The 24,777-nt window shown below is 34.5% G+C and overlaps 1 protein-coding gene across 2 annotated transcripts in view; it reads right to left on the bottom strand.

The window, feature by feature from the left end:
* The window catches only part of ATRNL1 (attractin like 1), a 684,787-nt gene that overhangs the window by 384,624 nt on the left and 275,386 nt on the right, over positions 1 to 24,777 (bottom strand). For both annotated transcript variants that reach the window (XM_068549055.1, XM_068549056.1), the window contains one exon: positions 14,769 to 14,830. In XM_068549055.1, the coding sequence (XP_068405156.1) occupies positions 14,769 to 14,830 (62 nt within the window). The remainder of the gene's footprint in view (positions 1 to 14,768; positions 14,831 to 24,777) is intronic.

Below are 24,777 nucleotides of genomic sequence, written 5' to 3'. Positions count from 1 at the left end.
GAACATACATATCGATAATTACCTTAAATGTAAATGGATTAAATGCTCTAACCAAAAGACATAGACTGGCTGAATGGATACAAAAACAAGACCCGTATATATGCTGTCTCCAAGAGACCCACTTCAGACCTAGGGACACATACACACTGAAAGTGAGGGGATGGAAAAAGATATTCCATGCAAATGGAAATGAAAAGAAAGCTGGAGTAGCAATTCTCATATCAGACAAAATAGACTTTAAAACAAAGACTATTACAAGAGACAAAGAAGGACACTACATAATGATCAAGGGATCAATCCAAGAAGAAGATATAACAATTGTAAATACTTATGCACCCAACATAGGAGCACCTCAATACATAAGGCAAATACTAACAGCCGTAAAAGGGGAAATCGACAGTAACACAATCATAGTAGGGGACTTTAACACCCGACTTTCACCAATGGACAGATCATCCAAAATGAAAATAAATAAGGAAACACAAGCTTTAAATGATACATTAAACAAGATGGACTTAATTGATATTTATAGGACATTCCATCCAAAAACAACAGAATACACATTCTTCTCAAGTGCTCATGGAACATTCTCCAGGATAGATCATATCTTGGGTCACAGATCAAGCCTTGGTAAATTTAAGAAAATTGAAATTGTACCAAGTATCTTTTCCGACCACAATGCTATGAGACTAGATATCAATTACAGGAAAAAATCTGTAAGAAATAGAAACACATGGAGGCTATACAACACACTACTTAATAACCAAGAGATCACTGAAGAAATCTAAGAGGAAATCAAAAAGTACCTAGAAACAAATGACAATGAAAACACAACAACACAAAACCTATGGGATGCAGCAAAAGCAGTTCTAAGAGGGACGTTTATAGCTGTACAAGCCTACCTTAAGAAACATCTCAAATAAACAACCTAACCTTACACCTAAAGCAATTAGAGAAAGAAGAACAAAAAAACCCCAAAGTTAGCAGAAGGAAAGAAATCATAAAGATCAGATCAGAAATAAATGAAATAAATGAAGGAAATGATAGCAAAGATCAATAAAACTAAAAGCTGGTTCTTTGAGAAGATAAACAAAATTGATACACCATTAGCCAGACTTATCAAGAAAAAAAGGGAGAAGACTGAAATCAATAGAATTAGAAATGAAAAAGGAGAAGTAACAACTGACACTGCAGAAATACAAAGGATCATGAGAGATTACTACAAGCAACTCTATGTCAATAAAATGGACAACCTGGAAGAAATGGACAAACTCTTAGAAATGCACAACCTTCCGAGACTGAACCAGGAAGAAATAGAAAATATGAACAGACCAATCACAAGCACTGAAATTGAAACTGTGATTAAAAACCTTCCAACAAACAAAAGCCCAGGACCAGATGGCTTCACAGGCGAATTCTATCAAACATTTAGAGAAGAGCTAACACCTATCCTTCTCAAACTCTTCCAAAATATAGCAGACGGAGGAACACTCCCAAACTCATTCTACGAGGCCACCATCACTCTGATACCAAAACCAGACAAAGATGTCACAAAGAAAGAAAACTACAGGCCAATATCACTGATGAACATAGATGCACAAATCCTCAACAAAATACTAGCAAACAGAATCCAACAGCACATTAAAAGGATCATACACCATGATCAAGTGGGGTTTATCCCAGGAATGCAAGGATTCTTCAATATACGCAAATCAATCAATGTGATACACCATATTAACAAATTGAAGAATAAAAACCATATGATCATCTCAATAGATGCAGAGAAAGTTTTCGACAAAATTCAACACCCATTTATGATAAAAACTCTCCAGAAAGTAGGCATAGAGGGAACTTTCCTCAACATAATAAAGGCCATATATGACAAACCCACAGCCAACATCATCCTCAATGGTGAAAAACTGAAACCATTTCCACTAAGATCAGGAACAAGAAAAGGTTGCCCACTCTCACCACCATTATTCAACATAGTTTTGGAAGTTTTAGCCACAGCAATCAGAGAAGAAAAAGAAATAAAAGGAATCCAAATTGGAAAAGAAGAAGTAAAGCTGTCACTGTTTGCAGATGACATGATACTATACATAGAGAATCCTAAAGATACCACCAGAAAACTACTAGAGCTAATCAATGAATCTGGTAAAGTAGCAGGATACAAAATTAATGCACAGAAATCTCTTGCATTCCTATACACTAATGATGAAAAATCTGAAAGTGAAATTAAGAAAACACTCCCATTTACCACTGCAACAAAAAGAATAAAATATCTAGGAATAAACCTACCTAAGGAGACAAAAGACCTGTATGCAGAAAATTATAAGACACTGATGAAAGAAATTAAAGATGATACAAATAGATGGAGAGATATACCATGTTCTTAGATTGGAAGAATCAACATTGTGAAAATGACTCTACTACCCAAAGCAATCTACAGATTCAATGCAATCCCTATCAAACTACCACTGGCATTTTTCACAGAACTAGAACAAAATATTTCACAATTTGTATGGAAACACAAAAGACCCTGAATAGTCAAAGCAATCTTGAGAAAGAAACACGGAGCTGGAGGAATCAGGCTCCCTGGCTTCAGACTATACTACAAAGCTACGGTAATCAAGACAGTACGGTACTGGCACAAAAACAGAAATATAGATCAATGGAACAGGATAGAAAGCCCAGAGATAACCCCACGCACATACGGTCACCTTATCTTTGATAAAGGAGGCAAGAATATACAGTGGAGAAAAGACAGCGTCTTCAATAAGTGGTGCTGGGGAAACTGGACAGCTCCATGTAAAAGAATGAAATTAGAACACTCCCTAACACCATACACAAAAAGAAACTCAAAATGGATTAAAGACCTAAATGTAAGGCCAGATACCATCAAACTCTTAGAGGAAAACATAGGCAGAACACTCTATGACATAAATCACAGCAAGATCCTTTTTGACCCACCTCCTAGAGAAATGGAAATAAAAACAAAAATAAACAAATGGGACCTAATGAAACTTAAAAGCTTTTGCACAGCAAAGGAAACCATAAACAAGACGAAAAGACAACCCTCAGAATGGGAGAAAATATTTGCAAATGAAGCAACTGACAAAGGATTAATCTCCAAAACATACAAGCAACTCATGCAGCTCAATATTAAAAAAACAAACAACCCAATCCTAAAATAGGCAGAAAACCTACATAGACATTTCTCCAAAGAAGATATACAGATTGCCAACAAACACATGAAAGAATGCTCAACATCATTAATCATTAGAGAAATGCAAATCAAAACTACAATGAGGTATCATCTCACACCAGTCAGAATGGCCATCATCAAAAAATCTACAAACAATAAATGCTGGAGAGGGTGTGGAGAAAAGGGAACCCTCTTGCACTGTTGGTGGGAATGTAAATTGATACAGCCACTATGGAGAACAGTATGGAGGTTCCTTAAAAAACTATAAATAGAACTACCATATGACCCAGCAACCCAACTACTGGGCATACACCCTGAGAAAAGCATAATTCAAAAAGAGTCACGTACCAAAATGTTCATTGCAGCTCTATTTACAATAGCCAGGACATGGAAGCAACCTAAGTGTCCATCAACAGAGGAATGGATAAAGAAGATGTGGTACATATATACAATGGAATATTACTTAGCCATAAAAAGAATGAAATAATGCCATTTGCAGCAACATGGATGGACCTAGATATTATCACACTAAGTGAAGTAAATCAGAGAAAGACAATTATCATATGATATCGTTTATATGTGGAATCTAAAAAAAGGTACAAATGAACTAATTTACAAAGCATAAAGAGTCACAGATGTAGAAACCAAACTTACAGTTACTGGGCAGGAAGGGGGAGAGGGATAAACTAGGAGGTTGGGATTGACATATACACATTACTATATATAAAATAGATAACTAATAAGGACCTATTGTATAGCACAGGGAACTCTACTCAATACTCTGTAATGACCTATATGGGAAAAGAATCTAAAAAAGAGTGGATATACGTATATGTATAACTGATTCACTTTGCTGTACAGCAGAAACTAACCCAGCATTATAAATCAACTATACTCCAATAAAAATTAAAAAAAAAGAGAAACTATACATATTTTAGATTTCATATGGCTGTATCCCCCCAAATGGAATTTTACTGCACATAAATTTTAAAACACTTTACAAAGGAATGAAAGAGAAAACAAAACCAAATAAGAAATAAACCAAATACCTCCGAAGAAAAAGCGACTGCAATATAACAAATTTGTGGAGAATAATATGAGAGGAGGCAGATAATTAGGCCTGGTTTCAGAGGAACTTGTAAGTCTAGTCTGAATTATATTATAAATGTGAAAGGAAGCTTTTAAACAATGGATTCTCATAATTCAACTTATGTTAAAAAATCACTTTGGTTGTTTTGAATACAATAGATTGATAGACAGAAGGAAGAATCAGGGTTCATGTAGGGGATTAAGGAAAGAGAAACGTATTTAGTTAATTCCCAGGTATTGAAGTTAGGTTAATAGTGGTAACCGTAACTGAGCTAGAGAATACTGGAAAAAAGAGCTGTTTGCCAAGAGAGCAAGTTTAATTTAGGACATGTTGATTTTGAAGTATTAGGCAATATTTTAGTGAAAGAACTAAGTTTCAGTCTACAGTGTTCCAAACCTCAGCACTGAAAATTAGACATGGAGCACTGGTTTAGCTAAGTTGCAATAAACTTTGGGCAATTACTATTTTACTCGAGCTATATTTGATATTTTGGTTTAAAAGAAGAGTTGGGATCTAAATATCTGTTTTCTTCTACAGCAAAGCCAGGGAGAGAATTCCTGAAGAAATCTCCAGTATAATAAGATGTAATTTATGGTTTCTACTTAGAGAAATCTGTATCTTAAGGCCTCATTTCTATTAACATATCCATTATCATAATCTCACTTTTGAAAAGGAGGACTTCTATTTTTCATTCTTCCCAGAGTTCTTCGTTCTTGCACCATTTAAAAAAAAATTTTATACCACATACTCCTTCTGGGATATGCCACTTTGATGTAGGCATTCTGTTACTAATGATTTCGGTTTACTTCTCTCCCTGTAGGGAGTTACATCCTTCCTTTTTCTCTTTTGAAATATCTTCATGGACAACATCATTGTTTCATTTCCCAAAATCTTGATCACAGTGTTTATTTTGCATTATTCTTCCCACTCACATGCTCACTTCTATAGGGTCATCTTTGATTATTCTTGTTTTTTAATTGCTTAACTCCTAATTTTTCTTTCTTTTTCTATTCTTTAAATTCCTCTAATTAATTAAAATCCTTTCTGGATCCTCCAAAATAGCATCATCATCTCTTTTGGTACTTTATATGCACTGAGATGGCTATAATAAAAAAGAGATAAAAAGAAGTGTTACTGAGAATATAGAGAAATTGGAACCCTCATACATTCCTGGTGAGAATGTAAAATGGTGCATCTTCTTTGGAAAATAGTTTGCCAGTTTCTCACGATGTTAAATCTAGAGTTACTATATGACCCATCAATGCCACTCCTAGGTATATACTCAAGAGAAATAAAAACGTATCACCACACAAAAACATGGACACAAATGTTCATAGTGGCATAATTCACATGAGCCAAAAAGAGGAAAAAACCCAAATGCCCATCACTGAAAAAGGAGAAATAAAATGTGTCATATCCATACAATGGAATGGTATTTAACAATAAAAAGCAATGATATACTGATACATACAACATCATGGATAAACCCTGTAAACACTGTGATAAGTGATAGAAGCTTGTCACAAAATCAAAAATATTGTATGATTTTAATTAGTATATGAAAATGTTCAGAATAGGAAAATCTATATACAGGAACTAGATTAGTGATTGTCTAAAACTTAGGGTGTGGGAGAGGGATGGGAAGTGACTGCAAATGGGTACACAGTTTCTTTTTGGGGTGATGAAAATGTTCTAAAATTGACTGTGATAATGGCTGCAGAGCCACTGAATTGTGCACTTTAAATGGGTGAGTTATACTATATATGAATTATATCTCAATAAGGTTATTTTAAAAAATAAAATTAGAAATTAGAAAATGAATTTAAAATTAGACAATTGTATGTAAAAGTGAAAGTTTCAAATTTTCTAGTGTTCTTATATGATTCAGGAGTAAAAAAAGACACCGATTAACATTATTACTGGTTAGGAAAAATATACATGTTAAAATTTAAGGGCATTCATTAAAGAAAAAATATGAAATGTATAATTCCTAAACTGCTAAAAGGAAAAACAACTAAAGAGTATTAAAAGGACATTCAATTTAATAGAAAGCAGGGAAGAAGAAAAAAAGGTTGCTTGAGAAAGCATTTTAAAAAGTGAAAAGATGGAGAAAAAAATTAAAATACAACAATAATTGCAATAAATAGAAATTCACTAAATCTGTTTCTTTAAATGTCAGAGATTTTCAGATTATTACAACAGGATAAACAATGTCCAGATATTTGTGGTGTACATGAAACACATTTAAAATCTAGTAAAATAAAAAATATTGAAAGTAATGAAAATAGATTTACCATTGAAATTCTAACAAAACGATACTATATCTAAGTTTATATAAAACAAGTTATAAATTAAGACAAAAATTTCAATAAAGACATAGAGAATTCAAAATGGTTAAAACAACAATTCAACTCCACTCATAATAATGGATAGAAACACCAGACAAACATAAGTAAGGAAACAGAGGGTTCGAACAACACAATAAACCAACTACATTCAAAGGACATATGTAAAACACTATTCCCAACAACAGGATACACATTCTTCTCAAGTGCACATGAGATATTGTCTGGGATATACCATATTTTAGGTCAAAAATTTTCTCAATAAATTAAAAAAAACAGGTATCATGAAAAGTATCTCCTTTACAGCAGAATAAAGTCAGAAATCAATAATAGACGAAAACCTGGAAAACTCACAAATTTGGGGAAATGAAACAACACTCTTGAACAACCAACAGCTCATAGAAGAAATCACAAGGGAAATTAGAAAGTACTTAGAGACAAATGAAAATGAAAACAGAACATAATAAAACTGATGGGATGCAGTAAAAGCAGTGCTAAGGAGGAAATGTTTAACTATAAATGTTTATTTACATTGAAAAACAAGAAAGATCTCAAATCAACAACCTAACTTTAAACTTAAGGAACTAGAAAAAGAACTAAATCCAAAGTTAGCAGAAGGAAGGAAATATTGTAATAAAGACTAAAACAGATAAATGAAATAGAAAATAGTAAAATAATAGAGAAAAATCAACAAAACCAACGGTTGGTTCTTCAAACCAATCAACAAAATTGGCAAACCTTTGGCTAGATTTACTAAGGAAAAGAAAGAGAGAAGACTCAACTTACTAAAAATAAATAAAAATAAATATAGTATAGATACTACTACTGATCCTATGATAATAAAAGGGATTTATTAGAATGTACTATGAACAACTGTACACAAATTGTATAACTTAGATGAAATGGACAAATTCCTAGAAACACAAAACCTACCAAGACTGAATCATGAAAACAAAGAAGGATTGAATAGAACTATGACTAGTAAGGAGATTGAATCAGTAATCAAAAATCTCCTGACAAAGAAAAGCCTGGGACCTGATGGCTTCACTGATTAATTCCTCTAAACATTTCAAGAAGAACTAATACCAGTCCTTCTCAAATTATTCCAAACATTAAAGAGTAGAAAACAATCCCTAAGTCATCCTATGTGGCCAGCATTATCCTGATACCAAAGTCAGACAAAGACACAAGAAAAGAAAAGTACTAATATCCTTTATGAACAATGATGCAGAAAAGGGGAAATTATTATTAAAAGAATTATATACTATGACCAAGTAGGATTTATTCTTGGAATGCAAGGATGGTCTAACATATGGAAATGTAATACTCCATATTAACAAAAAGAAGGGGAAAAACTCACATGATTACTTCCATATCCATATGAATTTTAGTACCTCAAGGGACCCCAAGTAGCCCAAAACATCTTGAAAAAGAGCAAAGATGGAGGACCCACACTTCTTGATTTCAAAATTTACTACAAAGCTACAGTAATCAAGACAGTGTGATACTGGCATAAAAATGGACAAAAGACTTAAACAGACATTTCTACAAAGAAGATATATGAATGGCAAATAAGCACGTGAAAAAGTGCTTATCAGCACTAATTGTTAAAGAAATGCACATCAAAACCACAATGAGATACAAAGTTGCACCCTCTGGGATGGCTACAATCAAAAAAAAAAAAAAGAAAGGACAAAGAAAAGAAAGAAAGAAAAAGAAAATCACAAGTGTTGGTGAGAATATGGAAAAACTGGAATCCTTGTGCACTGCTGGTGAGAATGCAAACAGTACAACTGCTATGGAAAACAGTAAGGAGGTTCTTCAAAAAATTAAAAATAGAATTACCATATGACCTAGGAATTTCTCTTCTGGGAATATATCCAAAAGAATTGAAAGCAAAATCTTGAATACATATTTGTACACTCATGTTCATAGAAGCACTACTTACAATAGCTAAAACATGGAAGCAACTCAAGTGTCCATAAACAGACGAATGGATAAACAAAATGTGGTATATACATACAATGGAATATTACTCAGCCTTAAAAGAAGAGAAATTCTGACATATATCACAACATGGATGAGCTTTGAGAACATCATGCTAAGTGAAATAAGCCAGTCACAAAAGGACAAACATTATATGATATCACTTATATAAGATACCTAGAGTAGTAAAGATCATGCAGACAGAAAGAGGAATGGTGGTTGTCAGTGGCCGGGGAAGAGGAGATAGGGAGTTACTGTTTAATGTGTATAGAGTTGCAGTTTTGCAAGATAAAAAGAGTTCTGGAGATGGATAGTGTAAATAGCTGCACAATAATGTAAATGTACTTAACATCACTGAATTGTTCACTTAAAAATGGTTAAGATGGCAAATTTTATATTATTTGTATTTTACCACAATAAAAAAATTGAAGGGAAAACCACAACAATTCATAAGAAAAATTGAAAATTCTAACTTGTTTGTACTTAAAAACATAATATTAAAGTGGATAAATATTAAGGCAATGTATCACTGTATTCACACTGAGGCCACACTTCCTGAGAGCTGTTCTCAGTCAATGACTGAGCATGGCAGTTGACAGTTTTAGGATACAGAGTTTGGCTCAAGGACTCGCCATTGGTCTTGTCAAACTTTCAGGCTCTTTCATTCAACTTTCCTTACTTCCTGCTCTACTTCACAAAGGTCAGATTGGCACTGTGGTCTAAAAGATCTCTCACATTCTCCCTTGCTCCCTCCCTCACAGGAGTTCCCCCTAATACGTTTACTGCATGGCCAACGCCATTTTGGTCTACTTCTCTGAGGACTTGTGGTCTGAGCAATCAGGAGGTAAAATGGGGATTTGAAACTGGCTCACTCACTACTTGGCAGGCTAAAAAGAAACCATCCGTGTTGCTAGATGAGAGACAGAGAGTCCCTGGAAGAAGGCTTCAATTGCTAAATATTTCACCAGTGGTGACCTGGGGAAAATGCTTTCAAAAGAGAGTGGAGTTGGCTGACTACTGCTATGTTTGTATTGACCCTACAGAGGGATAATGAGAGGCTGAAGGCCACTAATAACCATTACAGGCTAAATATACGAGCTAGAGAGTCTCTTTTATAGCTTTAAATCAGGCCCTTACCTCTGACAGTGGAGGAGCCAATATGAATGAGCAGTAGACTGACGATCTAACTGTTACAACTGCAGAGCTCCAGAGATGATAGACTGCTCAGCCAAAGCAGTCCTCTTATGCAAAGACAACGGCCACTGTTGGAAAACTGGAGCTCTTGAAATATGGGATAGGAATACCTAGAATGCACTATCTACATAGATGTTTCTGAGGATGTTGGTTCTACAACTCCCGTTTCTAGTAATAGAGACAACAGGGTCGCCCCCCTAAAGGCTGCCACCACCTCCTCTCCTGATCGCTAGACTAATAACTGAATTTAATGACAGAATAATGCATCTTGGCCTGAAAAGAAAGGGAAAAGATTATATACTTGAAAAAGCTGCAAGAATTGGCTAGCATGTACTGGCAGCAGCCAGGAGATCATGTCAGGAACTGGATTTTGGTGGTATTTGATCAAGGGGGATGGAATATAAGCCTGGATAAACAAGAATTCATGAATTTTGGTGCATAGTCTCAGGACCAAGTGATATAATACCCTATGGAGGACTCCAGGGGATGGGGCAAAACTTGATGAGGAAGTGATTCTTATAAGCCTGGAAAAAGCACTGGCCAAGGTAAAGTAAAATGGAAATGCCTGAGCTGCCCTAGAAGATGGAAGAGAAAAGAATAAAAATGCTGACAGGAGGGAATGTACCAGAATGGATATATTATGTAAGGCCGGTAGATTACTTTCTATGGACCGTACCAGTCACCAAGGCCATGAGAAATTTGCTGGTGAAAGGGGCACCAGCTTCACTAAGAAGTTCACTGGTGGCTTTCTTCTGCAGACCAGAGCTAACAACAGGAGAGGCAGTGACAAAGGCAGATGTTAAGTGATGGGGCCCCAGAGTAAAAAAAGATCAAGGGTCAGTGCCTAACTGACAGAATCCAGGGTCTACAATGAGGATAAAGTTCAACAAGACTGGAGGAGCAGCCAAGGGTGTTGGCCCACAACGAGCTGTGGGATGATTAATAATGGATGTATCTATCTCGAGAGGCAAAATAGATGGGCAGCCAACAACGGTGCTATTTAACATTTACTTTTGTTGTAAGTAGGAATGGAGGAACAAACGCTGAGGGTTGTTGCCAAGAGAAACTCATGATCCTCTGCTCAGTTCCCAGATGAGTTAATTTACAAATCCAGAACCCACTGAATAGGTGGCTGAGTCCATAGAAGAAAAGACATTTTGAAACATCTTGGAAAGTGTATAAAATGATCCCCAAAGGGACCTGTGTATGATTCCTTTACAAAGAGCCCTGTGTATATTTGGGTATATACACGGGTATGTACACAGTGCAAGAGGAGTAAGTAGATATTTTGATTACTATAAGACACAGGGTTAGAGATCACAGAGATACTCAAGGACTAAAATACCATCATGAACCCTTGTTAGACTTGGGGTATCTCCAGGGTCCAGGTAAGAAATTCTGGCTAAATTCTGGATCATAGTGGGCCAACTGTGTCTATGCATCCACCCAGTGATAATTTCCCTAACTTCTCAAGTGTATAATTAGAACTTATGTACAAGGTGATTAGAGTAACCCCTACATTGCATCTCTGGCCTGTGGGGTAAGATCTATCGTAGTGGGAAAGACCAAGTGGCAACCTCTGAAAATACCTGCCATCTGGTCAAGATGGTAAATCAAAAACATTATGTAATTCCAGTGGGACAGTGAAAATTAGAACCCCCATTAAAAATCTAAATGGTATAGGGGTAGTGGTCCCTGATATAGCTCCATTTAATTTACCAGGCTTATCCTTTTAAAATTCAGATTCACACAGACTTACTTTTCCATTTTACATACCAGAAAAAAGTATTTATTTTTAAAATAATTCCTTTCAGTTTTCTAATCATTCACTATATTATAGTACACACTCTAACAACAACATCCTTTAATTCTAGATATGAAAGGACTGAGATTTAAAGATGCTAGGTGACCTACTTAAGATGGCACAGAAAGCTAAGATCAGAGCCAGGCTATGCCTATAAGTGATCTTCCTAGTACTGACTCAATTATGTTTACCACCAGAACTATGCCCAATATAAAAGTAAAAAACTGACACAAAGCTTATGAACTGGCCTCCATCAAACCATGGCTAAACTGAAAGGCTGACACATTCACCTATGCTACTTCAATAACTCAGAAACAGCAATAGCAGTAGTAGTGGCCTGATTGAAGGATGTCCATAAATGCCGACCTGTCTAAAACTCTCTTTTAAAATTTAACAGTGGCTTTATTTAAAAAAATAATAAACTTAGAAGTATTTGTGCATTTTTTTTCTTAACAATGAGACAATTAGAAAACTGTCTAATTTACATTTTAATACTGAGAAAAATTTAAATGATAAAAAACCCATTAAATATACTTTATCTCACACAATGCTTAGAGTATTTTATATTACTTTGTCCATGATGACAACATAATAAATAGGATCATCTCTAAGACATGGTACACATTAACACTAGCTTTCTTTTACTTAATAAAAGAGTTATTGAACTTAAACATGCACACAAATTCAAAAGCTTAAAATAAAACCCTAAACATTTAAATAATTTACATATATATTCAGCTTTGTGAATTTTTACACAAAACTAAACTTTTTAGCATACTAACATCCACATTATTCTGTCAAAAACTTTTATTTTTATGCATTAAATAAGGCTCATTCAATTACAACTTCTCACACTTTTCCAAAAACATTGCAACCTAATTAATAGGCTTAATATCCCTTAATATTCAGAAGTACAAAATCAGAGAACGTTAAATATATTTAAGATGTTTCCTCGGAACTTCCCTGGTGGCGCAGTGGTTAAGAATCCGCCTGCCAATGCAGGGAACACGGGTTCGAGCCCTGGTGTGGGAAGATCCCATATGCTGCAGAGCAACTAAGCCCGTGCACCGCAACTACTGAGCCTGCGCTCTAGAGCCCCAGAGCCACAACTACTGAGCCCACGTGCCACAACTACTGAAGCCTGCGCACCTAGAGCCTGTGCTCCACAACAAGAGAAACCACTGCAATGAGCAGCCCGCACACCGCAGCGAAGAGTAGCCCCTGCTTGCCGCAACTAGAGAGAAAGCCCGTGCGCAGCAACGAAGACCCAACACAGCCAAAAAAATAAATGAATTTTAAAAAAAGTTGTTTCCTCAAATTTCATTTTTAAGGGACAAATTTAAAGTATGAATAGACTTTGCACATGTTAGTGATATATATGATTTAGCATTAAATTCTGGAAATTAATACTTTTTAAGGGACAAAGACAAACATGATTGCTTTCAGAGCAAAGTGACCAACATGGCAAGGATTTTGACAACAAGCAGTGAATAAACGAACAGAGAATGTGTAAATTGGAGAAAAGAGTGTAGAAAACTAGAGGGCTGCAAATGGAGATGCGAAGAGATTAATTAGACTTGCTATGTATGGGCCCATATGGGTAAATGAGAAGAGCTATTACAGGGAGGCAGATTTCATCTCAATTATAAAGAACAATTAGTTATCTGAAGATAGAAAATCGTATCTCAAGAGATGGTGTGTTTCCTGTCATTAAAGGCATTCAGGCATAAGTTAGATCAGGAGTTGGGCAAATTATGTCCACAGGCAGAATTCAGCCTAGCAGCTGTTTTTATAATAAAGGTTTACTGGAACATAGCCACTCCCATTTGTTTCCATACTGGCTGAGGCTGCTTTAGCACCACAACAGCAGAGTTGTTTAGATGCAACAGAGACCTTCTACCCCACAAATCTTGAAATATTTACTAACTGGCTCTTTACAGAAAATGTTTGCTAACTCCTGTGGATAAGGTATTAGGAATTCAAGTATTGTATGGTGTCGTTATAAGATAACCAATAATGGTTACTTTGGTGTTGAGGAAAGTGCTTGGCATATCATCTGTGTCAAGGATTTGGTTTAACAGGTTCTTCGCTGTTCGACGCAGCCCAGACAACTTGGTGAGTGAAGGTCAAAATTACATGCACTGTTTGTAAAGTTGCGTGCTGTGATGTGGGGCTATGCCTGCCAGAAGGAGGCACAATTGTCTAATTTACACAAAGGCACCTAGTGGACCAGTATAAGCGGTACACATCATAATCATGTTAACAAAAATAACATTCTTTCTAATCCAGATGATCTCAGGTGCCATCACACAGATATTCTACCACTAAAATTCAGCTGCTTCTCCTCGCCCAGTGTTTCTTTATTTACATCCCATGGAAATGAAAATAGATGTTCTATGAAGAGAGCTTTTAGGTTTTGAGAAATGATACAAACTCCGCCCTCTCTTTTAGAAAGATACACTGCAAATTAACATATTAAAAACTGTGAGGAAAAAAAAAACCCTGAGAAGTAATGTCAGTTAAAAACAAACCAAAAAAGCCCTATTTAACTTCAGTATACACAGCATTTTCCAAATGCATTTAATTATGGAACACTTTTTAATGAACCTACTGTTAATATCTCAAATAACTAATATTCTAGGAAATATGCTATATCCTAAGTCATATTTAGTATTTCCAGATTATAAGCTCTCTGAGGGCAGAAAATACATACTTTTTCTCATCCCCTACAGATTTCATCACATTGCTAAGCACATATAATAATTACCTAAGAAATCCAAGAAATAACTGAATTGATATGGATTTTAATGCTAGGAGATGGACCTAATCAATACAGTGAATGCACTGTTAATTTTATTAATTAAAACAGGCTTTAATTACTTATATGACAGGGGAACACAGGGTTATCGTCCTCTTTCCACTGAATCAATTAGCTATTAAATAGTACTACAGCAAAATAAACTTGCAAAAGTATATGTCAAGTGTGTTTCTTCTGCTCTGTGGTATATATTTAAGTATATAAAACTATTCAAGATACACTGCATCATATTTAAGGGTAAAGAACTGATAAATTACCTAACAGATTTATAGAACATACATCAGAATATAGGTTTAACAAATTCAAAGTCAGTAAAAGCAAATTACCTGAAGAAGGTGACAAAAAACTGCACAAGATCCATGATTGTATTATGTTGTGAGAATGCAATCTGAAAAATCAAAATAAAAGAAAGTTTGAAACTTACTGAATCTATGCTCTTCTTCAAAGTGGTGATGTTTCATGGCATTTGTAAATACAATATTTTTAAATCATCAAGAAATTAGGATCACCATATTATAAATCATATGTGCTGGAATCAAAATTTCATGGAGAACACCTAATATAACCAACTACTGATGACCTGTGCACAGGCTATAACATTAAACGGCTTAAGAAAACTATCATATATGGAGTCTAAAAAAACGGTACTGATGAACCTAGTGGCAGGGCAGGAATAAAGACGCAGACGTAGAGAATGGACTTGAGGACACGGGTGGCGGGGGGAGCGGGGAGGGAAGCTGGGATGAAGCGAGAGAGTAGCACGGACATGTATACACTACCAAGTGTAAAGTGGATGGCTAGTGGGAAGCTGCTGCAGAGCACAGGGAGATCAACTCCATGCTCTGGACGACCTAGAGGGGTGGGATTAAGAGGGTGGGAGGGAGGCTCAAAAGGGAGAGGATACGGGGATATATGTATACATACAGCTGATTCACTTTGTTGTACAGCAGAAACTAACACAACGTTGTAAAGCAATTATGCTCCAATAAAGATGTGGAAAAAAAAAAGAAAACTATTATAAAATTACTTCAGTAATGCATGCTAAGACTTTCATGTGAAATCCTAGGACATATTAAATGTGTCTAACTAAAACATGCAAATGAGTTTCTTCATCTAATAATTATTACATTTTTCTATCAATACAATTGATAATTGCTTGTGTGCCAAAAAACTTAATTTCAACTGTATTAAGGAAACTGAAGGAACTAGTTTTTCTTGTATATTCTTGTCTAGGGAAGCTGCATACAACTATTTTGTTATAAACCCCTGCAAGAATAAAATACACCACCTCAGTTTATATTTTCATGTGAATGAATTTTGAGAGGAGAAATAAATCAATAAGCTAAAATTGTTCTCCACTTTTGTTAACATTATAGAGATCATACTGTAACACGTTTCTTGAGGAAGTATTATATAGTGTACTAGTCAATAATGCAGCATCTGAATAGAGAATATCTATTTAGATAGAGAAATAGAGAAAATCCAACTTTTTCACTTACTAGATGTAAATATTTTAGAAAACTATTTAACCTATTTTTGTCCCATATGTGAATGGCAATAATAAGAGCATCTACCTCATAGTGTTAGAGAAAAGACTAACTCAATTAATAGAAATAAAATTATTGCCATAATATCTGGTATATAGTATAACTATAATACAGTAAATATTATACTTTTACATCATGTATAAAGGAGATGGTCAACATAAGTGAATTTTCCCAGATAGCTGAAGCTAACAATTAAGTTCTTGAAATCTTCTCCTTTAATAATCTTTTATGAAAAATTTTCAAAAACATGTAATACAATTTCCACTTCCAGTGAAAATGGACTAACAAGGATGAGATTTCTCTCTTGTCTTACAGAACTAGAAAACTATATAAAATGTACGGAAAAACCATATTCAGACGTTAGACAAAACGCAGAGGAGGATATAATCCATGAGTGAAGGAAAAGAAAGGAAATGAGTCTCACAATTATCCCAGCTTTCAGGGCAAGGAATTGAAATGGCATTCTAAAATAAGAAACATTGTTTCTTATATAAAATAAAGAATTACAGCCAGTCCAGAAAATGGTTAAATTTTTGGTATATACATGAAAGCTTAAATATAATAACATTCATTTCCAAAAAGCTTCTAAGCATTTGAAGAATTACAGAGCATTTATACAGACACTGAGGAAAGACAATTGCTGTAGGAGATTGGTTCTAGGTGAAAATGTTTTAAAAGATTTAAGAAAAAAATAATCTTTTAAAATGGAGAAGATACAGATGAATTTTCTCTCCAGGTATTGTTCATGAGAGTATGTTAGAAACAGAGCTTATCAAACAATATTGTCAACAGTATCTTAAATCCATGGAAAGATGATTCTGAATACAGCAATTGAGAACTGGATAATCTTCAAAAGGATAATTATTTTGAAATCATAATCAATGAAATTGGTTTAAGATAAATTGGAATAGGAAGGTAAATTTAGACCGTGTTGAGAAGCATCTAAATGAAAAAGAAGAAAAAGGACTTCAATAATTAGCAAATGTATGGAAAAGAGAAAAGAAAAAAATAAATAAATAATACATGTAACATAAAATAAATTTAAAAATAAAGGAATAAGATAAAGTATATAGAAGCAATTGCACTAAATGTGAACAGACTGAATCCTCATCAAAAGAGAGAGATTTCCATAGCACATTAAAAAGCATAATTTAGCTTTATGTTTTTTATAGAAAGCACATCTATAGCAGTGACACACTTATATCCAAAATATAAAGGATTGTGAAAAAAAAAAATTGGCTCTTAAAAACAACAACAATGAAGGCATGAAGGATGATATCAATAGCAAAGTGAAATTCAAAATCAAAACCTGGTCAAATAAAATGTATAAGGCACAAATAATGAATAAAAATAATAAACCTATATGCACCAAAAACACAGGCCAAATAAGTGAAAACACAATGTCTGGACTTATAAGGAGAATTAGATAACATAATTACAGAATAAATTTTAATATGTATATCTCTTTAATAACCTATCTGATCAAGCAGACAAAAATTAATTTATTCAGTCATTCAAATCATGAAGAAATATTCAAAGAAATATTGCTTAAGCAAGCTCTGTTCTAGGAGCTGGTGACAACCTTGTAAATAAGACAAAGTCCCTGGTCTCTTGGAGTTTGCATCCCAATAGCAGGAGGCAAAAAATAACCAGGTAGACTCATAAGTGGATTATCATAATTTTCGACAATGGTAAGTGTTCTGAAGAAAAACAAGGTGATGTGATGCAGTGGAAGGATATGTAGCTAGTTGAGATTAGGCAGTTAGGGGCAGCCTCACTGAAGACATGATATATGAGCTGGACATACAAATAATAAGAATGGTAAAGCCACACAAAGATCTGTCAGTGGAGGATTCCAGGCTTAGGGAATAGTACACTTAGGCTAGAGATGTTTGAGAAACTGAAGTCACAAGAGCTGGAGTATTGTGAGCTAGGGGCAGAGAAGTTAAAAATAAGTTCAGAGTGACAAGCGGGGGTTAATTCACCTAGGTCCTTGGCATGATAAAGAGTTTGGAACATATTATAAGACCTGAGCCATGTAATGACATAATCTAACTCTCAAGAAAAATATCATTCTGGCTGCTGGGTGGGAAAGAGATGATAGAGGAAAGCAGGGACATTAGAAAGAAGGATATTGGATTTCTAGTTATGACATGATAGTCGTTTGCACAAGAGTAGTAGCCATGGAGGCAAAACCAAGTTGATGGGCACATAATTTAGAGTGAAAGGTGAGAAGGCTTGGTGAACATTGGATATGACTCATTTAAAACTTCTAAGAGGATGTTCAGGGCCACCTCATTATTAGAGCTAACAACAACAACAAAAAAGTGAACAATTAAGTAGGAGGAAACCAGGAGAGTATTGTGTCAAGGATGCCAAGGAAAAGGAATCTTGCAAGAGGAAAGTAGTGGCTGGCTTTGTTGGTTGAGTAAGATGAGGATGGGACTATGACCATTAAATTTGACAACATCAACTTTGTGGGTAACAAACAAATGCACTTTCAATGAAGGGGTGGGAATGTTAATCTAAACAGAGAACATAAGACGAGTATGTAATGTGAGGCAGTACAGACAGCAACTACAGACTGAACTTCCAAAAAAGGTCTGTTAAAAACAGAGCAGAAAGAATCAGGAGCATGTAAAATAGGAAAACAAATCTTTTGTTAAATCCACAGAGCATTCAGAAAAGTAGACAGTGTACATTATGCAGAGAAACTACTTAAAAATTCCGAATGGTAGTGATTTTATGTACTATGTTATCTGATTAAAATCAAAATTAAAGCTATAATTTTGGATATAATCAAAACAAGTTAACTATTTGGAAATTAAGAAATATAATCTGTGAGGCCGAGTTCTAGGTGGACAGTGGCAGTGGTAACATAGTTTTAAAATATCCCTGATTTTCCACATTAAAAAAAAAACTCAATATCTATCTATCTATCTACCTACCTACCTATCTATGGCAAGTAAACTGCAGAAAGAAAATACATAGAAAACAATTTCAACAAAGTTCAATGAAAAATTATCCTCCTCTTGAATGCCGAAACATGAACAGGTACGGATAAACCACAACACCAGACACATATGGTACCAGGGTCTGCGAGGGAGTAAGAAGACGGAATCAACAGGAAAATCCAAAAGGCCTTCAATGGAACCAGGCAGGCCCACTGAATACAGAAGGTAAAAATGTAAGTGGTCTGCCTAGTCCAAGAGCATATGAGTGCAAAGGGTCCTTGAGAAGTTCCAAAAGGAGCTAGAACAGCTTGGGCCACATGAATTTTCAAAAGCAACCAGTCAAATCTCTATTCCAGGACAGGCTCCATATTGAGGAAAAACTGTTGGAAGTGAAATCAAAATTGAGCAGAGCGAGAAAACGGAAACAAAGGAAAAAAGTTCCAACTGGGGAGAGGAACAGAGCCAAGACATCTTTAAAAACCAAGTGATACATTTTGGGGGGAGGAAAAAATACATCTATATTCAAATATGGGTCTTGCCACTAATTCCTTCGCATACTGTCAATGCAAATCATTATCATCACTCTGATTCTTTAACCTATAAAGGGTTTTGCATTCCTTCAAGATAAGTTATGCATAAACAGTGGGAATAGCCAACAGTGTTAAAATCAATTTAGACTGGCAAACTACATGATTCAAGCTGGTACTGCCGAATTTTATTATGGTTTGCTTGCCCTTTCTGGGTCCATATAGCTAAGTAACTGGGAAAAAAAAGTCATGTTTTGAGGCGAGTAAGCAAAACATAGACCCAAATGAAAATATCTACAATGTCCTGCATTTTTCCAAAGAATATCTGAGTAAATAAAGCAGTCAAGTGAAGGATCTACAAGTTACAATCATGAACTAAAGCACTAAAACATTCTAAAACTTTAATTATATTATCTATCTGTAACTGATCTGTTAATATAATTGTACTCAGCAGTAAATGTAGATGGCACAAGCAGTCTCTATACTTAGCATACCGTCTGGATTCTGGGGACTCAAGCTAAACAGCATTTGATATTGGTTGTTCAAATGGAAAGTCAGCAGTACAATGTGTTGTGCAAGTCTTTTTAAATGTTTCTCCACCTGAGACTTTCTATAGGAAGTTCCACAGGAGATAGCCTATGGAACATACTGTGTCAGACAGTTCATTGTCAGGCACAGGCATAAAAATGGAAGGCAGATACAAGGAGATTTGGTTGCACTGGTGAACAAGACCAAGCGAGCACTAACTCAAGCAGATTCCCTCTCAATATTCTCTCTCTGGAGTGTCAAGGTATTCATCCATCAAATATTTCACTGAATATCTATTATATTCTGGGCACCATGTCAGGTTCTTGGATATATCAGTGAAAAAAAGATTCTTAGTGGTTGTGGCAGGGTAGACAGAAACAGTAATAACAATTATAAATTATATAGTGTTTTAGAACTTGGTAATTCTAATGGGAAAAAAAACCATTAAAAGTATCCTATTTTCTATATTAACATATGTGGGACAAGAAATCACTCCTCGGTAACTAAAAACATGCAGAAGTACTGAGAACAGACAGGAGAAAAAAGCAGGGGTGGCAGGAAGAAATGATACTAGCATTAGTTGCAAATGTATCTGACTATTTTCTCAGCATTTCTCTCTCTAGGAAGAGCATCCAGCAACTCCAGGCCCCTTCCAATGAAAGTGAAAGACCTACAGAGACAGGAGTAAGTATAGACAAAGGGAGAGCATTCTAAGTGATACTGGGCAACTGGTCTTCATGTGGCTGGCTCACTATCATCTAGAGCTCACCTCAAATATCACACTTCTCTAAGACACATATAAAGTAGCTGCCCTCTCCCTTATTCTATACTCTTGTGTAAACCTACTTCTTTTATACTTCAGTCTGAAATTATCTGATTTATTGGTTCATCATTAGTTAAAATATCTTTCCCCACTAAAACGTAAACTCCTTGAGAATAGTAGCCTTGTTCATAATGTCCATGGCACTATTCCAGTACCCAGAACAGTATTTGGCACATAGTACATAGTAAGCATTTAATAAAAATTTGCTGAATAAATGAATAACAATAGCAAAATTCAGCACAAGAGTATTCTTAGGACTTCATATATCCTTATTAAGAGCCATGAAAGGAAGGAGGTACAGATGTTATTCTGAGAAACATTAAAAAATTATTTATTTATTTGAATTTCTTTTATAAATCAATAATCACATAGACTATAAGTACCTTCTAATTTCAGATCATAAAATACTATTTTCCCCTATAAAATTTACATATATTATAGAGTTCAGATGTTATGAAAAATATGCATTTCTGTATAAAATGTTTTTATTTGTTTATAATCACAGAAAAAATTTTATAATATCTACCATTTATAATTTTACCTACAATGTAAATAATTTGAAATCAAGGTATCAGAAATGGTTTCTTAATACGTATTTTTACCTCAATTTCTTAATTTCAATGATAAACATTTTTAACTATGTTGGCTTCTTGGAATTTCTTTCAGAAGGTGACTTAGTTCAGACTACAATCTTCCTGTCCAAGACAGAAGGTATTACCTGAAACATTATTTTTTAACCAATGGGGGAAAAAAATGAGATTGCTTTAAAAGAGTGATCACTTGATCATTTAGCTAATTTTATTTAGAAAACAGTGAGACAAATCGATAACAACAAAAACAACCCTATATTCATAGTTTCCCTGAGAGTGTATCTCTAGAGGATACGGGACATTTCTGACTCTAAAATCTCTAATTGTCTAATTAGAAAGATTTCTATTGGCTGGTGCTATGGCTATAACATGACTCTTTACATCCTGGTGAAAAATATGAAAAGTTTACTTAAGTCGAATTTAAAGTTAGTTTTAAAACTTTAGCCAGAAAAATGCACTTTTGAAATTCTCTTTTCTTTAATGATTTTATTCAAGTTATCCAATATCATTTAAAGAAAATTAATCAAAATCAGGAAACCAATTAAAGCTTCATAATATCCTCATTTTCCCCATGTTTTTAAAGTGCCCCAAATAACCGATAAACTAGCATGCTAAAAATCAGAGTGAGCCGAAACTATAGAAACAGTGATATTTTGTCCATTTGAGCTTAAACGCAAATTCATGTTGAAAACACGTCCAAAATCTAAAGCCTGATTTAAAGATGTGCTATATTTTTCATTAACATAATGATAAACATTTTGAATTTATGATTTGATGAAAAAGTTGCATTAAGTGTGCTTGGAATAGAGAAGTAGATTAATAGCTTGATATTTACCATAAAATGTCAGATTTTGTAAGAGAGAAAAAAATGTTCTTATTATGAAGGACAAATTGGTGTGTTTGTGCAAAATGTCAGATTGCCATAAACTCTGATATAACACTGAGATATAAAAAAGTGAAAATATGAAGGGATGTGCTAAAATGATCAAATTCATCTAACAAACTGAAAGTAAAAGAGAGGTTCTTCAAACCGCTATTTGGATTATAGTCCTTCAAAATGATGACATAAAAGCAGAGTTAAGTAATGGAAGTTAGTCATCTAGTCACATCTCAAAGACAACTGGGCTATGTTTCAGGCAAGCAATTCAAAATCGTATTAGGTCTTTATCTATTCATTTTTAAAAATAAAGCAGACTGGGGCTTAAATTAACTATTACTGAATAAAATCAACTATGATAATCTATTCAAGGTAAACATAAATTTCCTATAGATAATTAATACAGTGCTTATTGATAATATAATTTGTATCATTCCTGATAAATATTTTTTAAAAATACCGTTAAATGGAAAATGGATGATTTTTAAAAGACAATAAAACCTAAGAGGAACAAATATACTGGCCAATTCTGCATAAATACTACACAAATTACTCTGATTATGAATCCTTGAATATTGTCTATAAAAATTTAATGTGTTTAATTCTTTTTAGAGCAAATAAATGCCTTAATGAAGGCACTCATCACTTTCCTCCTGGTTTAATGCAAAAACTTAACTGGTCTCCCTGTCTTCAACCTCATAACCTTTGAACCTTTCTGGTCATTCTTTACCCAGCTGACAAAATGCTCTTTTTTTAAAACTGAAGGAGTATCCCATAATTCCCCTCATCAAAATTCTTCATTCCTCCGCTTAAATTTCCTCAGTGTTTTTCCACCACTTTTAGCTTGGACTCCAACTTCCTTGACATAGCAATAATGATCTTCAAAATTTGGCCCTTGCTTCTCGCTCTACGCAGAGCATTGACACTGCAGTCTGATCTTGCTGCATACATTATCAACCTCTGTGCCTTGTTGGGCATAAACCGTTCCCTCCTGCCCTAACACCTTCTTCTCTGGGGTAACGTCTATCAAAATGATTCACTTCCTGGCAGTTCTAGATCCTGTTTTTTGGCCCTCAGTTGTTTGCCTGTTGCCCCTACCATACATACACTTTCACCACAGTACTACTGAAAAGAGCTAACATTTATTAAAGTGCTTACTATTGCCCAGGCGCTGTGCTAAGTGCTTTTCATACACTAATTTATTTAATCCTCAGAATAACCCCATAAAATAGGTAATGTCATTATATTCATCTTATAGATGAGGAATTAAAGGTTTATAGATTACCCAGGCAACAAGCAGTGGAGCTAAAATGGAAATCAATGCATTCTGAATCTAGTTCTTAAGTTCTACACTTTCCCACCACCAATTAATCACAGTACCCTGTGATAATTAACATAGCCATCTTCCCTTTCCATTTGATTTCAAGATATTTGAAGTCAGGCATTACAATGTTGAGCTATACATTCCTAGCAACTAGCAAAGAACCTAGCATTTTTACTTATATGTGTTTAGTGGATGAATTGCAGTAACTACTGGAGACGTATACCTTAATGTTCTAAATAGAAAGTCTTAAAACAGTTTCATTTTACTAAAGGTCAAGCTGTACAGGAAAACAATTACTTTTACATCAAGATTATGTCAGTTAAAATACATAGAGCTTTCAATCTACATGTCCAGAGAGTACATTTTCTTTAAGTTAAAGGATATTATTTTTTCAAAAACAGTATTGTTATGTGTTAAAAAATGAAATCAAACCTTTAAAATGAAAAGACAAAACTTTGCATTTGTAATGCTACCTGTTCTTCATTATAGTATTAGCATACTTATGAGGTTTCTTGAAGAGTCTCAGGTTTTAATTCAAGATATAAAACTGCAAGAGCAATGGCTAATATAGAAGTCTATATGCAATTTATGCTTGTAACACCACTTTCTATAAATTACAATTTTCTTCACAATCTAGTTTTTCCTCTATAATTTAAGTGACCAAAAGGGAGCTTCCTTTTATAGAGTGATGTTCACTAGACCAACTACATCATTCAGTCCTACCTCTAAAACTTCAGAAACCAGGTTTATGTCTAAAACCTCAAAGTAGCAAGTGTAGCCAACGGTCTTAGTTAAGGCATGTGGTACTATTCAAATGTCAATTTTTCATACATATGTACTCCTACTAAAATAAGTAATAAAACCATCTGCATTCAAAAAGGCATTAATATAATAGTTGCTAAGGAAACAACTAAAACAATAAAATTTCAAACAAAGAATATTTTCTATACACATCTGATTTTGGATACTTTGAAGGTTAATTCTCTGTTCTCTTCTCTCCATTAAACCTAGACTAGACTAATGGACCAGAATGCAGTGAGTAAGGTGCTTTCCAGAAGAAAGTGCTTTTAAAGATGATTTAGTAGGTCCCCACAATTGCTCTGATGTTTTTGCTCCTATATGGATAATTTCCAGTTTTAAACTACATGAAAAACAATGGCAACAT

The sequence above is a fragment of the Eschrichtius robustus genome, chromosome 7 (genome assembly GCF_028021215.1).
Source record: "Eschrichtius robustus isolate mEscRob2 chromosome 7, mEscRob2.pri, whole genome shotgun sequence".
Classification (NCBI taxonomy): Eukaryota; Metazoa; Chordata; class Mammalia; order Artiodactyla; family Eschrichtiidae; genus Eschrichtius; species Eschrichtius robustus.
Note: the sequence above shows the minus strand (reverse complement) of the source record. Positions and strands in the feature narration are given on the sequence as shown.